Source organism: Meriones unguiculatus, chromosome 5 (genome assembly GCF_030254825.1).
Source record: "Meriones unguiculatus strain TT.TT164.6M chromosome 5, Bangor_MerUng_6.1, whole genome shotgun sequence".
Taxonomy (NCBI): Eukaryota; Metazoa; Chordata; class Mammalia; order Rodentia; family Muridae; genus Meriones; species Meriones unguiculatus.
Window position 1 is genome coordinate 112,674,623 of NC_083353.1, and position 23,191 is coordinate 112,697,813.

At 45.6% G+C, this 23,191-nt stretch overlaps 1 protein-coding gene across 5 annotated transcripts; it reads right to left on the bottom strand.

Annotated features, from left to right (window-relative positions):
* Positions 1 to 48: 48 nt before the first annotated feature.
* Phc1 (polyhomeotic homolog 1) lies at positions 49 to 22,644 on the bottom strand. 5 transcript variants are annotated; one of them, XM_060384157.1, is made up of 15 exons: positions 22,390 to 22,644; positions 19,580 to 19,737; positions 18,081 to 18,191; positions 17,170 to 17,250; positions 16,340 to 16,489; positions 15,549 to 15,680; positions 9,444 to 9,933; positions 6,924 to 7,714; positions 6,155 to 6,302; positions 5,716 to 5,927; positions 4,786 to 4,900; positions 2,962 to 3,070; positions 2,453 to 2,603; positions 1,842 to 2,073; positions 49 to 1,035 (listed from the first exon to the last, which is right to left on the bottom strand). In XM_060384157.1, the coding sequence occupies exons 2-15, from the start codon at positions 19,691 to 19,693 to the stop codon at positions 881 to 883; spliced, it is 2,991 nt and encodes a 996-aa protein (XP_060240140.1). In that variant the 5' UTR covers positions 19,694 to 19,737; positions 22,390 to 22,644; the 3' UTR covers positions 49 to 880. The 5 variants fall into 5 exon arrangements, with proteins under 5 accessions (XP_060240140.1, XP_021505655.1, XP_021505659.1 ...); XM_021649980.2 differs by having other exon boundaries at positions 15,549 to 15,704; positions 22,294 to 22,644; XM_021649984.2 differs by having other exon boundaries at positions 15,549 to 15,704; positions 22,390 to 22,643.
* Positions 22,645 to 23,191: the final 547 nt, after the last annotated feature.

The window sequence follows — 23,191 nt, forward strand, 5'->3', positions numbered from 1 at the left end:
TGTTGGCTTTGTCATTTGTGTCGAGAGTGGAATGCAATAAGACTGAGACCAATTTTCATCCTTTTACTAAGGAAGAAAAAATATTTAATATTTTCGTTGTACAAGGAATAGTGCCTAAGGCAGGTGCTTACAATCCTGACCTCAGCTCCACACACTCCTGTTTTGTAAAGCTATAGGACAGAGCAGAGTTGAATGGAAAAGAAAGGTAGGGTTGAAGATGGTAACAAATTGGAAGGGAGCAGGGATGCAGAAAGATATGACAACAGCCACACATGTGCCAGCCAAACACTTTAGTCCCTGCAGCAAATCAGATACCAACCAAGTGTCCACACGGGCTGGTGATCCTGCCATGGATGCAGGAAGAAATATTCAGTACTCGGGGAAAACATGGTAACAGAAGACTGAGCTACAGTACAATGAGACAGTGCAGAGAAGGAAAGCACCAGGTTTTGCTATTTGTGTCACATAAGCTAGGAAAAGCGACTTCTCCCACTGGGGAGGCAAGTCTACAGTTCACCCATTTCCTTGCCTTCCCATATGAGACATTCCTCCTCGGATAGGTGAGATCCTTGCTAGTCAGTCCACTCCAGGGTAAGGCCGAGCAGTCCTAGTCTGTACTCTGCCTGCTTAGAAACTACATTAGGGTAGGTGTGAAGAGTGAGAAGGGTTTTGTGTGTTGTTTTTGTTTTGTTTTTAAGTGAAACCCAGAGAAAATGTCAAAGCTGCCACCATGTAGCACCAGCAACCAATTCTTGAAGTTGTCTCCATAATCCCCATAAGAGGTTAACACAATAGGAACAGCTCCTCCCTGCAAAGTCTGCTGCCCCAGGTTATAACCTGGATAGTCAGGGCATCTGCTTCAGGCTGATTTGTGGCCACCTTAAGTCTCCTTGAGGACATTGATCTTGGCACAGATCTTGAGGGCAGGACCTAACTTGAGGTTCATGGCACTCATAAGATGTTCTTCTTTAAGTAATAAAAGGGCCTGTCCATCAATCTCCTGGGAACGAAACTCTTCTGCAATCTCTTGGCAGCCTAAAAGGAAAGGGTGGGAACACATGAGAAACTGCACCATCAGAAGACACAGGAAGAAATTAAAATGGGCCAAGTGATGGCTAATCCCAAAACACTGTCCTAAGTTCAATAGCAGAAAGGTCTGAGGCAAACTTTAGCAAGTGAAATCATCTGCTGGCTACTCTACAGGATCAAGCAAGGGACAAGCCATTCAGCATAGAAATAACTTCTTGAGGGGCTGAAGAGATGGCTCAGTGGTTAAGAGCACTGGCTGTTCTGTCAGAGGACAGGGGTTCATTTCCCAGCACCCACATGGCAACTCACTGTCTAACTCCTGCTCCAGGAGATCCGACACTCACAGAGACATGTAAGCAAAACACCAATGCACATAAAATAAAAATAAACTTAAAAAAAACAAAACTTCATGACTCCATTAGAGATAAAAACTACATGCATGGCTTAACACTGCAACATTTTCTTTTGAGAACTCAGAATTCAAACAAATACCAAAGAGTAATGGTGTTTGTTTAGTGAGGGCAGCCCTGCCTTGAATGTGAATCACGAAAGTCTTCTCTAATGTACTCCTTTGGAAAAGTCATGTATGCTCAGTTGCTCACATATACTAGTGATATCCAAAAACTCCAAGTGACAAATACGATTCATTCAAGGTAAAAACAAATACCAAAAAGCTACAGACACTATAATCAATGGTGTTGGCCCAGAAGGAAGTCAGTGAACTACACTGTAGGAAAGCAGGTGGCCTGATGACCTAGGGAACCAGGTCCTGGTTCCATTGAAGACCCCCCACCCCCCACCGCAGCCAGTACCTTGCAGAGAAGCAATAAACTCATAGACCTCCTCAACACTCCATCGGCTAGGATTACTGGACAAGAACACAGGGTTGATGCCATGTAATTCTGGGGTGGGTGGGGCTGTAATGGTATTTCCGAGGTCACGTTCTCCATGCCCAGCTCTGACTGACAGTGGCCCAGGAGATGTTGGGGAGAGTGCTTCATCATAGCTGGAATTATCCGAGCCCCGGCTGGAGTCCTCTTGACCCTTGAGAGAAACAAACCAGCGAACCCAGTGAGAGCACCACCATGATTTCCTTCTCTCTCAACTGCACTAGGCTAATGGAAACGTTTATCTGAATAGGTGACCTAAAGCTGTGCTTCATCTACAGGTGCACAACTACTCTAAACCACCATTCACGTATGAACAGTGTCACTGCCTTGACTGTGCCCCTCAATTATTAAGTACAGTGAAGGATTCATGGATGCATAGACTTGCAGTCAGGACAGTCTCTTACAATATGGATCAACAGAGTCAGGCAAACTGAGTTCTGAGAGTTCTGTATCCAGAACTTTTACCTAAGCAAAGAACTCTGGGGGGAGGGGAATCATTGTACAGGCCAGCTGGCTCTGCAACAGCAGCTCACCCGGTGGCGCTTGCCCTGGATCTTAGCACGAGCAATGTCAGATGAGCTGCGGCGGGGTCCGCGCCTCCGAACACGCGCATAGCTGGCTTCCTGAAACTCTTTTATCTTTTTCCTCTTCAGGCGGAACTGGTGGCTACAGCTCACATTGTACCTACAGGTCAGGGCACACACAAGATGTCACAGTGCTGTGGAAACAACATACTGACTTGGGGGACACAATGAAAAACAAAGAGGGATACAGAAAGTATCAGCTATGAGAAGGGTCAGGGGCTGGAGGAATGGCTCAGAGATTCCAAAGGTCCTGAGTTCAATTCCCAGCAACCACATGGTGGCTCACAACCATCTATAATGAGATCTGGTGCCCTCTTCTGGCACGCAGGTGAGCATGCAGACAGAACACTGTATAAATAAATAAATAAATCTTTTTTAAAAAATTAAAAGAAAAAAAAAAGGATCAGAACACTGAACAGGAAATCCAATGAGGGTGAACTGACTGGTGCCCACAGTACCTCTTTGCACATGTCATGGAGCAGAACCTCTTGGAGCCTCGGAACTGCTCTGCTGGGGCATACTTCCCACAGTACTCGCATTTGAGGAGATTTGCCTTCTTATCTAACTCTGAAAAACAAGGCATTCTTCAGTTACCACAGACTTCTCCTACCCCTCACTTGTTATTAGGCCCCAAGCTATGTACTTATTTTCTTTAGGGTTTTCTGCAAAGACCTACGCAACCTAACTGAAAATCCCTAAAACCAAACACCCTAAAGGCTTGTCCCTCACGAAGTATATAGGTTGGCATAAGAGTACAGGCCTGTAATCCCAGCACAGGAAACTGAGGCAGGAAGCCGAACATCAGCTTGGGCTACATATACAGCGAGCCAGAGACTGACAGGGATGCATAGCAAGACTCTGGAGGAGAGACAGAGACTTAACATCTTTTTTTTCCTCTTTTTAAGATTTATTTATTTATTATGTATACAGTGTTCTGTCTGCACACCAGAAGAGGGCACCAGATCTCATTATAGATGGTTGGGACCTACCACCATGTGGTTGCTGGGAATTGAACTCAGGACCTCTGGAAGAGCAGCCAGTGCTCTTAACCTCTGAGCCATCTCTCCAGCCCCTTTAAAATCTTCTTAACCTTAAGTCATCAGATTATTTCCAGGTTAGCTCTCTTATTCATTTTATTCTGGTTCAACTCAGATTTCAGATGGGATTCTGTTCTGAATATGGAAAGGAACTGACTAATACATAGAAAGCCTCAACAGCCTTCTTGACAAAGCCTAAAAGCATGGGCAAGGGCTATAGAGATGGCTCAGAGGTTAAGAGCACTGTCTGCTCTTCCAGAGGGTCTGAGTTCAATTCCCAGCAACCACATGGTGGCTCACAACCATCTGTAATGATATCTGGTGCTGTCTTCTGGCGTGCAGATATATATGCAGATAGAGCGCTCATTCATAAAAATAATTCTTTGAAAAAAGCTTTTTAAAAAAACATGGGGGACTGGAGAGATGGCTCAGTGGTCAAGAGCACCGTCTGCTCTTCCAAAGGACCTGGGTTCAATTCCCAGCACCCACATGGCAGCTCATAACTGTAACTCCAATTCCAAGGGATCTGACACCTTCACACTAATGCACATAAAATAAAATTTTAAAAAATAAATTTTTAAAGAAATTGAATTTTAAAAAAGCATGGGCAAGGGGTTTTTTACTCTACAGTAAGTTCTAGAAACTAATAATTTGTCTGCACACACACATACATACACAGTCATTTAATGCTGAAGATCAAACCCAGGACTTCACAACTGTTACCCTACAGTGTCTTCTGAAGAATATGTCCTTTTTGTTTTGTTTTGAGACAGGGTTTCTCCATGTATAGCCCTGGCTGTCCTGGAATCACTCTGTAGACCAGGAACTCAGAGAACCACCTGCCTCTGCCTCCCGAGTGCTGGGATTAAAGACTGAAGAATATATCCTTAAGACAGTATAAAATAAGCCACGCCATTCCTATTGCTTGGTAAAGCTCCCTTACAGTCCTTCCGTACGACTCCACATACTCAGCAGAACACATCTGTGCAGACAGACCTTATTTAATTTCTTCTCTAAGTTCACAAGAACTGACTGGGTAGGCGTGGTAGTGTGGGTAGTGGTGTGGTTGCCCTTGCCTATCATTCCCAGACTCAGGAAGAGTCTGAAGTTACAGGGCAGCCTAGGCTGCATGGTGAGACCTTGTCTAAAAGAATTCAATCTAGGGATGCAGCTCAGCTGTGGAACTGCTGCATATCTTCCAATCCCCACCCCCACCAAGCAGCTGCATGGGCATCCAATACTTACCTATGGAGGGGCTGTCTCCGCCCAAGGGCCCACTTGACTGGCTCTCATTCAGCCCTGTTGGAAGGCCAGTCTGCAGTGGCTTCTCAGATTCCTTCAGTAACTGAGAACATCCCACCTGTCCCAGAGAAAGACCAGTTAAAGCCTTTGCCCTCGACAGCCTTTCAAATTCCCCATGTCCCTGCCTGGGTAAGCTCTGAGTTGAAAATCAAATCTGGTTCATAAGGGATCTCTTCCTTTTTTACTTTAAGACTTTTTTTGAAGGGCGAGGGCTGTTGCGGCAAAGACTCATTATATGGCCCTAGCTATCCTAGAAGTTGCTATGTAGACCAGGCTGGCCTTGAATTCAGAGCTCTGCCTGTTCTTCTGCCACCTACAGACTCAAATGAGAAGTGTGCACCACCATGCCCAGGCAGGGGTGTGTGTGTGTGTGTGTGTGTGTATGTGTGTGTGTGTGTGTGCAGTCAGATTCTCAAGCACTGGAGTTGGTGTGATTAGTTGCAAGCCTGTGACATGAGTGCTGGGAATGCAACTCAGGACCCCCGCAACAACAAGTACGTGCTGTTAACTGCTGAGGCGTCTCTCCAGCCCCAGGCTCTGTCACTGGCTTTTCCATCTAAGTCACCTACACTTGTGCCCTCACATCATGTCCTTTAATCCACAAAGGAGCGAGGAGTCCAAGAGTCAAGATCATTGGGTTTTGGTCCTGGCTTCCTTCATTATAAAACCACCTTACAGACTCAACTACACACTATAGTTTTAAAAGCTTCCTCCTTTTCTTCTGTTCCCAATATTTTCACTTTGTAGCCCACAAACTCCGCTTGTGTTCCTTCACCTTTCTGTAACTAGTAAGCAGCATAATGAACCACTCTCTAATGATGAAACAGTTCTGTACTCTCCCGTCCCAGTCCCACTTCCAGGCGCTGCCCTCACCGGGAAGGGCTCTGCTCCTTCCTGGATAACAAAGCCTTCAATGATGTGCGTGAGGATCTGCGGCTTTACAATAGCCTGTGGGGGTTTTGAGTCACCCATCTGCCTGGACACCAAGGCTAGAGTAGGAGGCGGTGCTGACAGGGTAGGGGCCAAGGCCACTAGGTCACTGCTTGGAAGATTAGCATTCAAACTGGCCACTGGCTCAGCTTTCTCTGAAAAACAAACACACACAAGGTATTTGACACAACTGCTTATCCTCCTAGTGAGCCAGCCTGATCGTCCACAAAGTACTCATGGTGAGCCTTCACCATGGAGCCCACGATTCTGGATTATTTACTGCTCACCAAGTTCAGGCCCATTTTATACTGAACTAGATTTAGCTTTCAGCTCACTTCTCAGTTCTCTGGCACCACTAAGGTTTCGGAAGCTGGTTACTCACCTCCAAGACTGTTCTTCTCCTCCATTACCTTTGGGCTCTCTGCTGCCGGTGACACCTTTGCAGGGAGCACAGAGGCCAGTGTGGAGCCGTCATCTCTCTCCTCCTCAGACTCAGCTTTGCGTTTCACGGCCAAGGTCTGGGCTTTACTCTAGAAGATGAATGCACAAGAAAGTACCTAAGATTTAGGTGTGAAAGGAAAACTGTAATTGCATACTTCCTTAGATAACTGCCAGTTCCAGATTTCCAGATTTGTTCGCACCCTTTGATACACTAAACTTCTTGGCCATTCCCAATTAGCATGACTTCTGCACTAAAACAAGAAAGACATCACTGAGTCCTGACTTGGACTGAAAGACTCATTGTAGACCAACTAAGAACTGCTGCTTTACAAAGACAAATCTGATTAAGGTGCTCTTGATTCAATTAGTGTATATATAAAAACCTTAAGATCTTAGTAACAAATTTAGGAATTTGAAGTTTAGACATTTTATATGTGTGTTTGTGTATGTGTACATATGCATATATATATTTAACATATAAACATGGGTATATATGTGCATCTATATATGCACATATATATCCATGTATATATATAAATATACGTATATATTTAACATATATATATAGACTTCTTACTCTTTTAAAACAGAGCACATTCACCTTCTCAACTCTTCATTCTCCTGTTAAGTTCTATTTCCACTCAGTCCCCAGCCCATTCGGATATGGATGGGTAGTAATAATACCTTCAAAATAATCAAACATCACTTACCGGCAGGTGCACAGACTGCATGTAGAAAGCAGCAGGGACTTGGGCCACCACAGGGGAGGAGGCTGTAGGTCCTCCCTTTACCACATGTGCTGTTCCCTGCACAGGAGCAAGGGTCATCCCAGGGGCCAATGCGGGAGGACACTCCTGAAGTGCACCAGGAGCCTGCGATGAAGGTGGCGAGGTGGCCAGGTGGGCCTGGCTAGGCTGGACTGCCCCTGGCATTCCCCGGGAAGTAGGTACAGCAGCTGCCAGCTGTGCTAATCCCAAAGCCTGCGCCTGCGCTGTACCTGGCTGCCGGGTACCGACAACTTGCACAGGGATATGTGGTGGTGGCTGCTGCGTAGCTGACATCTTAGCGGCTCCTAGTTGAGGAGGTTTGATAGGTGCTACAGGAGGCTTGGACTGAATGGGGATGGGTGGTTTGGGGGTTGGGTCAGGTGGAAGAGACAGGGGTGAAGACTGAAGCATGGGTTGGACCACCAGGGTCTGGGCTTGCTGTTGCGACTGGGAAGGTGGGACCTGCTGAGTAGGTGGGACCTGGGGTGCCTGCGGGGCAGTGAGGGTTGTCGCTTGCTGCTGCTGCTGCTGCTGCTGCTGCTGCTGCTGCTGCTGCTGCTGCTGCTGCGACAACTGAAGGTGTGTGGCTGTGTGAAGCAGCTGGGACTGGCGGTGCTGGAACTGTTGCTGGTGGTGGATGGCAATCTGCTGCTGGATCACCACCTGCTTCTGCTGGAGGTGGATCTGCTGCTGTTGCTGAATCAGCGAATGGGGCTGGATCTGTGTGTATGTGGCTATGCGTGAAACAAGCCAGAATGGAACAAAGGAGAAAAAGCAGAAAATGACAATCCTTGTAAATTAAAAACAAAACCCTCTTTGTAAGATGTATCTAATGTTAGAATCAATGAATGCAAATTGATCTCATTACTTGGGAACTAGACAGTGAATGGAAATTTGAACTGCACGGAATCTGAACTTTATTCACACTCTTTCCACTCAGTCAGACATCACTGACAACCTCCAGGACAAAGATCTCAGGGCAAAAACTAAGGGCACAGCCTGGAAGCTTAAGTACTCAGGAGAACTCAGGCAAGTCCAAGGCCTGCCTAAGCAACTGTTTCTCAAAATACAAAGTTAAAAAATTAAGACATGACTAGAGTGTAGCTCTGTGATAGAAACTTGGCTCAGCATGTTCAGGGCCTAGATTCAACCCCAAGTAGTGAAAGAAAGAGAGAAAAAGAGAGAGATAAGGGAGAAAAGAAGGAAGAGAGGGAGGAAGGGAGGGAGGGAGGGAGGAAAAGCTGCGTGGAGGGAACCACTTAAACCAGCAATCACCTTCAGTCATTTCTGCTCTTTTCTTTGCTATAACCACCCTACCCTTTCACTCAGGACTGAGCTAAAAATGGCTGACCCCTTCTTCATTATTTCAAGGCTGAATACATGTTTTATTCATTTTGACATCCCTAGAACCCATTCCAGTGGTTGACACATAAGATGCATTTAGTATTCACTGAAATAATAAATATCTAGACTTAAAGGTGTCAACATCCTTTATGAATGCCTCCACTTTTAAAGTTCATCACATTAGGTCACCATCTAAAAAGTCTTAAGAGATCAAACAGAGGTTCTGACTACCGTGTCCTCTGCTGCAGACTAGAGTTGGTAGTCTCTGCATATCACAGACTATCCAAAGAACACACAAAATATGGAACTTAAGTATCTAAGATTGGTAATTTTTATGATTAAATTATTCAAATATATCAATGGTTAGGGTGATGGGAAACAAACAAAAAACAATACCAAGTATAGACAGTAACTCTATCTGAGCTAGTCTCAGGGCAAGCACCAACTAGAGTTAAGATTATTCTAAATTCCTGTTTGCCCTTATCGTTGTTACAGATAACCACAAGTCAGCCACACTAGGCCACAGCTCCACTTGCTGGTCTTATGTGTCCTTAGATCTTTACACTATAGCTGCTTGAACCACCCACCGACAAGAGGTGAGGATTCAGCTTTTAGGCAACACTGTAAGTAACATGAGAACAGAGAAACCACCTTTCAAAGGTGTATTTGTCAATTTCATCAGCATTAAGTGAAAATAATAAACTAAAAAAAAGAAAGAAAGAAAGCAGACAGTGCCTGGCATTGGTGGTGCAAGCCTTTAATACCAGCACTAAGGGAGGCAGAAGCAGTTGAATCTCTGTGAGTTCAAGGCCAGCCTGGTCTACAAAGGGAGTTCCAGGACAGCCAAAGCTACACAGAGAAACCCTGTCTCGTAAAAGCAGAAACAAATGACAACAACATAAAGAAAGCAGACAGTACTTTGTAAGTAGTGCGCTCTTAGAGGAAACTGGTAAGATCTTCATCTGCTCATTACCCTGTCTCTGCGCTAGCACCTTCAAGACCGACAAGATTCTCTTCTGCCATTCCACGGCCAAGAGTTTTAGAACTACTGGAGGAGGGGGGTGTTCTCCAAGTATTTTAAATTGCTTCTGAGTGGTGACATGAAGGGCGGCACCTTACCTGAGCTAATAAGCGTCTGGCTGGGGGCGGGTGGGGCCGTTCGCGTCAGGTTCATGCCTACACTCTGCTGGCCGCTCCCATCTGCATCTGCCTTCTTGGCCGCCGCACTTTCTGCCTCTGTTTGGCTGCCCTGGCTCACAGTCACTGTTTGAGCTGTAGGTAAGGGCTGCACCACGCCTGTGCCCTTCCTGGGACAGCTTCCACCCAATCCTGAAGAAGGCAACTGACCCAAACCCCCAGGCACCTGGCCACCTCCGCCAGGACCCGTGGAGCCTGGGAGGCTATTCCCGCTGCCTCCACCAGCTTGGCTAAGGTTGAGTGACTGGCCTGAGGCCCCAGAAGAAGCCTGTGCCACAGCTAAGGCCTGGCTAGATGCCTGGGAGAGGCCAGAAACAGGAGAAGTTCCAGGAGGGATGGCCTTCTGAGTAGAGCCTGGCATTTGGGGTCCTTGAGCTGAGGCCTGTTGGTTCCTCACTGCCAAGTTCTGCACCTGGAAGATATAATATATGTGTGTGTGTGTGTAGATTCCTGTGACTGATTCATAAGCAGAAAACCAGCGACATTGTAATTTCCCACAGCCTACCTGACTTAGCCCTGACTTCTGCACCAGTAACTCAATTCCCTCCAGCTTCCCAAGGAGCTTTTTTGTAAACACATCTGAATTTTTAGTTTCTGTCATTTACTATCAAGTCTATCATCAAATTTTAACAAAATTCCTACAAAATGTGCCTCCAACTTTCTCTTTCTCCATATCCACTTAGCACCTACACTTAGCACCTCCTGCACTTCGGGTACTGCCTTGGATGTGAGAGCGTAACAGCTGTGTGCTCCTGCTGCATGGCTTCTGTCCCAGTAGAAAATCAGCAAACATAACACAGCAACACAGACACAAATACAGACCAAGTTTACAGGACTACAGAGGACAAAATCAACTCTGACTGGGAAACAAGTCTTCCTAAACAGGTGATGTCTGTCCTGACGCTCAGAGGGGAACAGTGAAGAAAAAAGACATACTTAAAACATCTGGCAAGGCCACAAAACCAAAAAAATAATATCACGCTTTTACATAAACAACTCATTGTGTTGAGTTACAGGCAGCAGAAAAATGAAAAACAAGAAAGGTAGCTGGGGTTAGGGAGAAACAAAGGCTCTATACTAAGTCACTAAGGGCCTGGAGTGTTAAAATAACCAGTCTGAATTGTAACTTACAAACACAAATTTAATCTGTCTTGTCTATTATTAACAGCCCCAGAATGTGCTAGGCATAAACAGAGTGAAAGGAAAACAGCTACCTCGTTGATTCTATTAATCAGAATACTATCACAATTACTCTTAACAATAATCAGAATAAACATGATAGAATCTACAGCTGAAGCCATTTCTTCTATTTGAGGAAGAAATTGTCGTCATATCCTAATGACTGTTCACACATTTACCCACATGGGCACATGCACGCTAGAGTTCTACAAGAGAGACTGCCACACAGCAGGAGAGACCATGCAGAGAGACCAAAGCCTGGAAACAACCCGAACACCAACCACAGAAGAAGACTACTACATTCAGACAGCAGGACATTATATAAAAATTAAAATTATAAATAATGACTACAAAAACAATGTGTCTTAAAAGTATGCTATGAAGAAAGCATTCTCAGACCAAGCACAGAGGCATGCTGCTGTTGTCCATGTTACTGAGCTTAGGCAAAAGAAAAACACATGTAGTCTGGCCAACACAACAAAACTATATTCTCAAAAAGACTACATATCGTTAAGTTTCTTATAAATTTAAATACAAATAAAATGTCATACATATCTTATATATTGCTTTTTATAGTTACATATTACATTATATATTGTACACATATGCGAATATAAACACCTGGTAGCTAGAATCTGGTTCAAATTAATCCATTATCAGAGGGCAAGAGCCCGAATAGAATGGTCACCTATTGGTGGTTACTCAATCTCAATGATACATACACTGATTAAGCTTTGTGCATATATTTGAATCTCCCATTTCAAAGTAAATTTGAAGCAATAAACCTATATTAAAGGGGACCAAGGGAATGATCACGGAAATCAGCACATGCAATCGATACCGCAGATGAGGACGGTGGGAGACAGCAGGGAACTTCTCCTTACGTTGTTTTTGGTTTGCAGCACTGGGGGTCCAACCAGGGCATCTTTCACATACGAGGCAAGCACTCCACCACTGAGCTCCACCCCCAGCCTGCTTGCTACTTCCATTAAAAACAACTGCGTACCCGAGAGGAAGGCCAGGGGGATGGCTCAGGGCACTGACTGACCTGGCAGGTACCCACGTTCAGTTCCCAGACCCTACATGGCGGTTCATGCCCTCCAAAGAGATCCAGCAGCCTGCGCAAGGTCCTGCATGTGCTGCACATAAATTCATGCAGGCACATGCATATGTACAAAGACACACATTTACTTAAAACTTAACTTTTTAAGAAGTGAGCCACGAGAGGAACAGTGACAAGACAGTGATAAATCACATCACTAGAACTGATCAAATTCTGTGTACTAGAGGGACAAGGTTCTTAAAAGTCTGTAACAAAATGTCTTTCTTGTTTTCTCATCTATATTTGAGTGTTTATGTATTTGCAGGTGCTCGTATGTGTGTGAGTACAGGTACACACGTGTATATGTGCATATGTAGATCAAAAGATACCACTGTGCAATTCCACCAGCACTACCTTTTCTGACACAAGGTCTCTCTATCCTGGAACTCAGCTACTGGACTAGGCTCACCGGCCAGGGAGTCAAGGATCCATCTGTTTTTCTCACTATCACCGAGATTCCAAGCAAGCACCACCATGACTGGGTGGGTTGTTTTGTTTTTTTTATAAAATGGGTTGTGAATATGGAACTCAGGTCCTCATGCTTCCAGGGTGAGCACTCTACCTGAGTTATCCCGAGGTTCTTCACTATTGTTTTGACGTCATCTTGACAGAAACATGGAAGAGGACTACAAATAGTCATGACAAACGCCAGGCAAATCAGGAACTGGAATCCGGAACAGCGGGAGAGAAGGCCAGCTCTGCAGAGGTGCCTGAACTCTCCTCAAGAGTGAGAACTAGACAGGTCACACAGCTTCCCTTCCACAACGGCCATTGCACTTCCCTTCTCTCCCTATACCTCAGAACCACATTCTCTCTTCTCCTCTCTCTCTTTGGACTCCACAATCTATGCACGCAATTACCAGCATGTGGCTCCATCACTCTTTTTCTCATTATTCTTCCTCTGTTCTGGATCCTCTTCCTCCTGCTTTTCTAAAGAGCTTATCATTACAACTCCCTCTTATTCTTTGCTCTATCAGCCACTCCAGCCTGTGTGAGCTGCCTGTGCCCTTCTCCCTGTTCTTCCTCGCTCAGCTTCATCCTATTCCCCCACTACTAAATAAATACTTGTACATCCACTATACCACCCATTCACTCTCTCCACATGTGCTTCGAACTCAATACCTCAAGTTCAATCCCCCTCCAACTCCTCTAAGTATCTCTACCAATACATTAACAAATCCATCCTTGTTTTCCTCTTTTACACGAGTGGTCCCTACTCATACCACCATACCACCCATATCACCCCAGTCTCCTTTGTCTTCATGATACTACGAAGTCTAAATTTTTTTCCTGTCTCTTTGTTGTTCTTTCCTGCGTCCACCAGTCAGCCCGTCACCTTCAACTTTTCTAAAGACTTATCGCAACCCTTAGAGTTCTACTAAACATTCTCTTCTACCCATCCACTCTCCAAAAACAATTTTAAACACCTCCTTAACTTTAACAGACCCATCATCTGTGTCCACCATTTTCACATGTTTAGCTCCAAGCTAGCTCTAAGCTCGAGGAGCACGCACAGGGCTGCCGTCTCAAGCAGGTCTCAAAACATCTCTAACGTGGTGTGCCCAAACCCGAGCTGCAACCCAATTCCACTTCTCCAGTGCTCACCTCATAAGCAGCACCAAAAACCCGACGATGCTGCTTCAGACCTCATACCTGGCGCCTCCTCCAATTCCTCCACTCTGATCAGTACTTCACCCTCAATAACTCTTGCTAATCTCAAATCCATGCATTCCTGTCCATCTTCATTGCTATGCACCCAAATACCTTCTTTCTCCTAAATTATTCATTTCCCTGTTAACATATACAGCACAGCCTTTAAGCTGAAGAAGAAGAAAAACTGTCCTTGTATGTTGAAAGCCTTTCTAGAGCTTCCCATTTCATTTGACATGAGGCCTAAAACCCTAAGCCAGCCTCCAAAGCCCTGTGAAGTGCGGCTCCTCCAATGGTCTCATCTACCGGGGAAATATGCCATCTTGTAATCCCTCAAGCAAACCATCTTCTTTCCTCAAGATCTTTAGACATGGTTGTCAGACATTCAACATCTCCTTACATCTTAAAGTTCAGATATGATTCAAGCACTTATAATCAACTCAATCAGTCCTCACAACACACTGCATTAAGTCTACTCTATTTAATCAACTCAATTAGTCCTCACAAAACATCACGCATTAGGTGTACTCTATTGTAGAGATGAAGAGACCACAACAGAAAGACTTTACATCACTTGCCCAAGGTGCTACAGTTCAATGCAGAGCTGGAGCCTAACCAGACACCAGGTGCACATTCTAGCCACTTCGATCATATTGTCAGCTGATGAATGATTAGAAGGATGGATGGACAGACTGATGATGGATGATGGGTGGAGAGGTGGATGGATGGATAAACTGAAGAACTGTTATGAAAGCACAATCAGTCTCCTCTTTGCTTCCACTGCTAGAACAGCCTACAAAGGTATTTTGTAAATAGATGACCCCAAGGGTCTCTTAGCAGTTCCCCTCCCCGGATTCTTGATTTTTTTCTGAAGTATTTTTCTTATCTTGTTCATTTGCTATCCATAGTTCGTTGTTTTACTTTGTTGTTTGTTTTTTTGGGGGGTGGGGGGAGGGTTGTTTTATTTTGGTTTGGTTTTTGAGACAGGGTTTCTCTGTATAGCCCTGGCTGTCCCAGAACTCTCTTTGCAGACCAGACTAACTTTGAGCTCACAGAGGTCTGCCTGCTTCTGCCTCCTGAGTCCTGGAATAAAAGGTGTGCACCTTTAAAGCACCACTGCCCGGCTGCCAAGTTAACTACAACCTCGTTTCCTTGGCTTTGAGTCTCCTTCCTAATAATGTCATCTTCTTCCATGAGGCCCATTATCTCTGTGCTTTGTTTTTGACAAAACAACCCAACATATATTGCAGGCTCTGCTACAGAACATCAGAGCCCCGCTGTCTCCAGTACCCACCCCTCCCACAGGAGTCTAATTTAGGTAAATGAACAGTGCCCTCACGCTTGCTCTTCTTTTTCAGTTTCCTCCTCACTCCAAATCAAATCAGCCTATCCCTTTAGGACTCCACTCAAGCATCCTGCAAAGTAACATAGCCAGTTCCTAAAACTCTGGGGTCACTCAAGAGTTAGTAGCATTTGGCACAACACTGCTGCCCCTCTAAGCTCTCTGAATATGTGGCTCATCTCTTTAGTGTTCCAAAGCTCTAAATACATATCCAAGCACAGTATATTTATATAGTTTTTTAGAGACTAGACAAATGAGACAACCATTATAAGGCCCCAGTATATACTCATCCATATGTTAAAAATTAAAATATATGTTTTGGTAAAAAGTCACAAAAAGCAATGGGAAGAAAGACTTTACTGAGGAAACATGAACAGACACAGGAGACTGAAAGTTGAAAACTATAGGAAGTCAAGAACAGAAGGAACCAAATATCCTACCAGCAACTCAGCCAGGAGGGAATTAAGAAACTCAATAAAACTAAGCTACAGAGGACAAAAGGATGCCTTAAAAAAAAATCAACTTGTATTGTAAGACTTCCAGATCCATGGGGATCCTCTTAGGTGACTCTACTTCTTTCTTTAGCTCAAATCAACTTAGTAGTTTTAAGGGACTTGGAGTTGAGGAAAGGGAAGCTGAAACACACACAAAATAAGAATTATAAAAATCACTAAAGGGGCAGAGTGTGGGGCCTGGCCTGCGGTCATCCCCTGCATGCTCCCAGGCTTCTCCACAGTAAGTGGTTGCCACTGACCTGATCTGCATCTGCATGAACTCCAGGAGACTGAGCGGGTGGCACCTCCTGCTGGACTGCAGCCACTGCCCCATTAGGCATCAGGATGAGTTGAGAGGCTAGAGGCACATTCCGGCCCAAGGTCCGGTTAACCTGCAATAGGTTTCCCAGCTGTGGCTGGCGAAGAGAGGAGGAAGGAGAGTAAAAGAAGAAAAGAGGAGACAGAAGAAATGGAAGGAAAGGACCACAAGACAAAATAAACAGCAGATATTAAACAACTGAGCCTGCCCCTTTCCACACCAACCACTCATTCTCCAAATGTGATGAATCATCCAGAGAAAACCTAGACTGCAGAAGAAGACGAATGATAACAAGAGTGACATGACGACATTTAGACAAGGATTTTAGAGCACACAGTTCTACACAGAAACAGATAAGCGGAGAGATGCCTAGAATTTGTGGACACAGTCGCACATTTAGAGGCTAGACTACATGACCACTGGCTAATCAAGTATCAATGCCACCTCTTCCAGCAAAGGATTTCAATGCTATCTAAAGCTCTGTTCTAGCCTAGGTAGGCATGGGGAGCAGATCAGTTCGTCTTAAAACATGTTGATGACCAGAATTAAACAAAACAGCTTTCAGTCTAAAGGTATCGCTCAAGGACCGAGCACTTGCCTGGTATGCATGAGGCTCTGAGTTCCCTCCCTAGCACCACAAAAATAAATATATAAAATACTTTCACTCTTCGCCAGGGAAGACAAATTATGAACGCTGCCCCTAGGACAATGGCGCTTGCGGCTGTGGCTTACACGCAGATACATCTGGGCCTGGGACTGGTTGAGAGGTGGGGAAGTGGTGTTCCCCAGTAACACGGACTGGGTCAAGGTGGTGGCACTGGGAGAGCTCACACTCTGGGATCGGCTGATGAGCTGGGCAGCTGATGTGGTCGCCAGGTTGATCTGTACAGTACAGAAAGAAACCGGGACTGAGGATTTGAGGAGAAATCGAAGAAAGCATATACAACTGACAACTTCAGAGTGGCACCATCAAGAACAGGATATTACTTTCATGTAGTCAAGGGACATAAATAATAATGTCCTATCCAAAACTGTCATCTTAGCTACTCTGGAGTATTGCCAAAGGAAACAGACAATCAAAAAGAAGGCAAGCCCACAATCACCGATTTTAATGCTTGAGCAGGCAAAGGAAAGAAATGGAACAGGTTTTCTTTCTCTCTGAAAAAGCAACCTTTCATTTGTTATTTCTTCCCTGAGACTTTCTCCGTCATCTTTAGGCTAACCCACTTAAAGACTCTTAAAAAGTCATACACAGTAGTACATGTCCATAATCCCAAGGCTAACCCACTTAAAGACTCTTAAAAAGTCATACACAGTAGTACATGTCCATAATCCCAGCACTCAAGAGACAGAGGCAGGAGGATCACTGTAAGCACAAAGCCAGGAAGGACTAGCTAGGGAAAGCCTGTCTGAAAACAAAGACTCCTACACAGATTCAGACAGGTTCCCTGTTGTTTGTTTGTTTTTGCCAAACTCTACTTAGGAGCAATAAAAAGCCACTGAGGACACGATAAACTTTCTCAGATCCTTGCAAAACTCAGACCTTGACAGATAGCACTCACCGAGGCCTGGGTGGTAGCCGTCTGCTGCTGCGCACTGCTGCTGTTTGGAGAGCTTGCCTGCCGACTGGCAGCAATCGTGGCCTGGTCAAGGGGAAGCAGAACAGAAACTGTGAAAAGGCTGTGTCTCCCTGTGTTCTAGTACCAACTCATTCCGCAAAATGGAGATTTCAGGTGAGAACTGAGACTCAATTCTGGAGTAAGAAGAGAATACATCACTGTCTGTGTAATGTCACATGACCATACAAGCCTGCCTAGAAACATCAGGGCAGACGGCACCCTGTCCTACTCCATGAGTCACTGATAAATCTAATGAAGACTTGTCCAATACAACATCAAATGAGCCACATACATAATTTCCTACTACGCATACTTAGAAAGTAGTAAGCAGGATGATATAAGCTTCACTAACTTATGTAATACAATACAAACAAATAAATATTATCATTTGGAAAGGGATGAGGGCTGGGACTGAACCCAGAGTTTTATACATTTATAGTTCATGCTCTTACCTCAGAGATCCACCTCTTCCCCAAATATCATCTCAGCATTAAGCTAATATAGGAATTACTGAAATTTCTTACCTTCTTTTGGCAATGGGCATCTTCTAAAATCTTACAGTGTCACCTCAATTTGAACTAGCCACATTTCAACTAACTCAATAACTACATAAGGTTGGCAGCTAACATATTAGACAGAACAAGTCCACAACACAGCTATTCCATCTCTAAAGTCTCCCACAGTTCCCCCTGCAACCCCAGAATCTAAGAACCATCTTTACTCCTTTCCTATAAGAAAACAGGAGGCAAAGAAAACCTTGGTGTAGGATGCAGTTTGCCCCAAACTGCTCCCCTAAACTAAATCTTCAGTGCCTGACCCCTCCCTCTTGTCCCAGCTGGCTGCTGACCTCTCACCTGCTGGACAGCTGCCAGGCTGTGTAGCTGGGCATTACTGAGCTGCTGCTGGAGCATAAACTGGTGGAAATATTGAGCTGCATTGGGTTGCCGCTGCAGTGCTTGCAAAGCCTAGAAGATAGGACACAACACTCAGAACAATCGCTCTAACTCCTATGTGCATGCATCGCTGTAGCTGTCGAGAAAGGAGTCAGGAAAGGAGACAGAGGCTGAAAGATCATCATCATCTAATTCGTCATTACTATGCTGGAGGCCTGCCAAGGTAAGAGTAAGTCTTGTCTATATATATATAAAAAAAAAGACACAAATTAATAGTAAAAGGTGTGTAGCCTAGAGATACAGATCTGTCAGTGTCTAGAGACAGATGACAGAAAAGCAGTAATGATTTCTGAACAAATCTATCAGGCAGAACTCAACTGATTGACATTTTCAAATATCTATGTACAACATCAACGGCTAGTTGTAAAAATGACAGCGATCATCTTAATGTCAACTGGATTTTGCTATGTTCTTATTCATTAATTATTACAATTGTTCTACAAAATATTTTAAGAAAAATAGTTCAATCCCAAACAGGATATTTGAAGTAAGGAATTTGCTATCTGTCTGAAAATAAATGTCTTCAAAAGGTCCATAATACTTCTATTACTCAGAGCAGTTTAGATGGCTCAAACCTAAAAGCTTGACAGCTGGAGCAGGAGAGAGAGCTGTGGGAAAGAACACTTGCAGCACAAGCCTGTGCTAAAGCCTCAGAACAACCAAAAACAAAAGGCCAGCTGCAGCGGTGCACATCTGTAATCCCAGCACTCCTAAAAAAAAAAAAAATGAGCCAGGCACGGTGGTGGCTCACGCTTATAATCCCAGCACTCAGGGAGGCAGAGACAGGTGGTTCTCTGGAGGCCAGCCTGGTCTATAAAGTGAGTCCAGGACAGTCAGGGATTCACAGAGAAACCCTATCTTGAAAAACCATAAAAAAGACCGAGATGGAGACAGAAGCTCCAGGGCCAACTGGACCTGTATATACTGCACAGCAGAAACAAAACCCAAAAGTTGTTCTCTGACCTCCACATCGCCAACATTACAGACGCACACACAAATAGTAAATAAGTAAATAAACGCTTTTACCCGATGAACAGAAGCGGTTAATTAAAACCGCGTTAACAGACTGAACCTTATTTATTCATGTGTGAACTACAGTATTTGAATTCAGTCAATGAACCACACTCTCCAGCTCTATCTTTTTGTAGTTTTATTCCAAGGCAGGTTCCCACAAGTCGCCCAAGCTGGCTTTGAACTTGGTACATAGCTAAAAACAAAACAAAACGACCGAATTTCATTCTGGGTTTGCTGTAACTCTGTCAACTGCTAAGATTCTGACTGAAGTGGAAGAAAGCTCATTTTCTACCAACTCAGAAAAAACTTGAGGGTGACGCCCTTCTGGCATCGTTGCCTACCCCAAGCCAATACTCACAGACCTTGGCCATTCAACTGAGCCTCACCTGCACAGCTTGCCGTTCATACAGGGACATCTGCGCTATCTGGGGCCGAGAGCTGCCCCCTGAGCTGGAACTCCCATTGGTGGAGCTAGAGTTCTGCTCGCTCTCAGTCTCCATGATAGCGTTCCAGGGTCCCCAAGAATGGTGTTCTGACTCAAGCCCTAGACGGGAATCAGCAAAGGATTAAAGTTATGCCTCGAACCTAAAATGTCATTTCATGTTATTATCTTTCAAAACCACAGTAAGTTCACAAAGTTTCTAAGAATCTTCCTCTGAGGTCTTAGAACTCTCAAATCTGTAATCGTATCTTCCTTACTCTACCATCTTTTCAATCTAGCCACTGTCTCAAAAGAAAAAAGAAAAAAAAAAAAAAAAAAACCTTTACACACCCCTCCTGGCTACTGTTAAATAAAATGACCAGACTATAGCAAGCCACCTTACAATACTTAAGCCAGCTTATGGCCCCCAGCACTTTTCAACACATTTAAAATGACCCATTGAAAACTTAACTCTTATTTTTACCTTCATCATATCATTATCATTGTAACAATAGACACCTCCCCCCCCCCCCCCAAGCCTCTAGCTGCCTCCTTTCCTTTGGTCTAAGCCCTTCACCTGTACTATGTTTTTTACAGTGCTGTCTGGTAAATGTTATTGTCCCCATTTTATAACAGTGGAAACAAGGACTTTGTGTATCAAGTCTTTACACTACTGTGTCTCTTCCCAAAACAAAAAAGCAACAACAACAACAACAATCTGTCATTAAAGCAGTGTCACTCCGTGTGGGTGCTCATTATCTTCATGTCTTGGAGGAGAGCCCTGAGATACTGATGAGGTAGACACAGTGGACAGGATGGAAGAGGAAAAAATGCTGGGGACAGAGGAGCTAGGCCACGGGCCACATATCCAAAGTAGCTGACTGGCTGGCTGCAGGCCAAGCTACTAATTAAAGCCTCCGGTGTTGTCACTTCTCCTTATATAACTTCAGTGTCCCTACTAGCAAATAAGGTAACAAACAATGTGTTACATACTCCCAAGTAACATTAAGCAACATTCTAACAAAAAAAAAAAAAAAAAAAGGAAAAAAAATTTTCAACTTTACTAAGATATAAAACTTTACTCTCTGGAAGCTACAATATAATTAGCAAAAACAAATAAAATACATATGAGTCAAAAAAGAATCATTAAGAAGCAAATAGAAACATTTTTCTAATGCAATGCTACAATGACATTTTTCTCATTTTTCCTTCTTTTGCTACACTGTATATTACAATGACATTATTTTTCTCCTCATTTTTTCTTTCTTTTGTTACACTATATGCTTTACTTTTGAAACACTGGGCTACTAGAAATATCAGGTTATCAAGCACTCCATGGCTTAGGAATACAAATGTCCGACCAAAATTTCTGCTGTCTATAGTTTCATTGGATGAATTTATCTCAGGAATGCATCCCAAACAAGGAAAGAATAAAAGTCAAACTCTTGGCCTTGGTACTTAAAAAGTTGAGTTCTCTCCTAATTCTTCTCCAGGCATGAATCACCTCATCGCATCAAACTCTCCCCATTTTAGGAAAGAACAAATGCCACACATGGATATAATGGAAGAGGTACATAGAGGATAGTTTATCAGTTCCAACTTCAGTCTACCTTTCTCCCCACACCTTTTGCCAAAATATCAAAGCACTAAACAGATACAGACCCATGAATCCTCAATATCAGCATGTGAAGAAAAAAAGCGGGTAAGGATTAGAGGCAGCATGGCACAGTTGTATCGATTACTGGACTTATCTCACTGGACTCACACATAAGATCCTGTTACTTGCAATAGAGGATTGTCTCAAAAATGTTCATAAATTCGATGACCCCCACATTTTCCCCAGATCGTGAAACAGAAAAGGACCCACTGTAAAGACTTTCCACCAGGAAAACTGCATCAAAAACCTCACAGGCAAAAACCAATCTATATATATTTTTTTAATTTTTCATTTTTTTTCAATTAATGTTGTGAGTCCCAGATTAAATATGAGAAGTGAAGATAACAAGCAGTTTAGGAGGTAAACTGACTTAAAAAGTAGAAACGAGGAGAAGAGTGGAAGGCCAGCCTACAAGGTACCACCCACCATTGGATGTGGGTGTGTAGGGATTCAACCGGGATAGAGGCACACCGATGGGAGGGAACTCAACAGTAATACTGAGGTGGACACAGTATCGGGCCTGTTGGGTCAGGTGTTGGAAGTCAGGATCCCCGAGTGTAAAACTCTGTTGCAGTAAGAATGGAGCGAGAAGCAGGGGTTGGGGGTGCCTAGGGAAGCCTCCCAGGGGTTGTTGTTCTACAGAACCGTGATGAAAACGCAGAACCAGCGAGAAATCAAACACACGGGGGGAAGGGGGTGGATACAGTGCCGTGCCCGGAGCGAACGGGAAATGGACATTCTAAGAGTAGGGAGCCAAGCAGGAGGGGGCACCGAAGTCAAGGAACTGGGGAGCCCGGCGGAGCGCGAGAAGCAGGGAGGTAACCAGACAGCATGCTCGGATGGAAGGACCCAAGTCGGGGAAGGGAGAAATGAATGAGAAGACGAGCGGTCGGAGGCAGCGGGGTGACGGACGGACGGCAACCGAGCACAGCGAGCGCAAAGCACGGAGACCGGGGCGCGCGGCACCGAAGCACCGCAGAGCGCAGCGGAGCGGGAGGCAGGAGCGCGGCTGGGGGAGGTACCTGGGCGTTGCACACGCCGAGGCGGCTGAGGAAACATCCCCGCGCCGCCGAGCCCCCGGGATGCGGCCCCTCCCCGGCCCGCGGCCGCCCGGTTACCTTCGCGCCGGGCTCCGCACCCGAGTCCTCGCGGGGGGCGTCCACCTCGGGGGCGGGGGAGGGGGGGTCGCTCGGCCTCGGCGGCGCGCCGCCTCCTCCCCTTCCTGGAGGGGCGGGGGCCCCGGCGCGGTGGGAGGTGCCCGGCGCGGCCGCCGCTCCCCGCCCCTCCCGCCGTCCGGGTGCCGGCCGCGCCGCGCCTCCGCCGGGCCGGGGGGCTCGCGCGGGCCTGGCACTTCCTGCCCCACCGCCGCGAGGGTGGGGGCCGAGGCCGGGGGGCGGGGAGCCGCGGGCCGGCGGGGAGGGGGCTGCGGGGAGGTGCTTCCGGGGCAGCCGACCCCTCCCCCGGCCCGCCCCCTCCCCGCGCCCGCCCTCGCGCGCGTCCCTCGCTTCCTGCCGGCGCCCGTTGCCATGGCGATGCCGCTCCTGGGCCTCCGCGCTGTAGGCCCGAGTGTGGGGGTGGTTTTTTTGGGGAAGGGTTCGGTTTTTTGTTTCCTCCTCCCCGGCTCTGGCTCTCTTCCTCCTCCTTCCTTCCCCCCTTCTTTCTCTCTGAATCCCGCTCGCCGTCGCGAAAGGACGGAGCGAAGAAGGCGCTGGCCTCTAGAGGGGGGGACTCACCTCCGAGAAGAGAGGGAGAGGGGAGAGGGGAGGGAAGTGACGTGAAAGGGGGGGAAAAAGAAGGTATTTTCTGCAGCTTCTGGGAATAGGGGCTCCAAAGAAAGGATCAAAGGGACTAAGCAGGCGGAGAGGGAGGAAGCGGAGCCGAGACCCTTGAGAAACGAAGGCCTGTGAAAGAAAGTGGAGG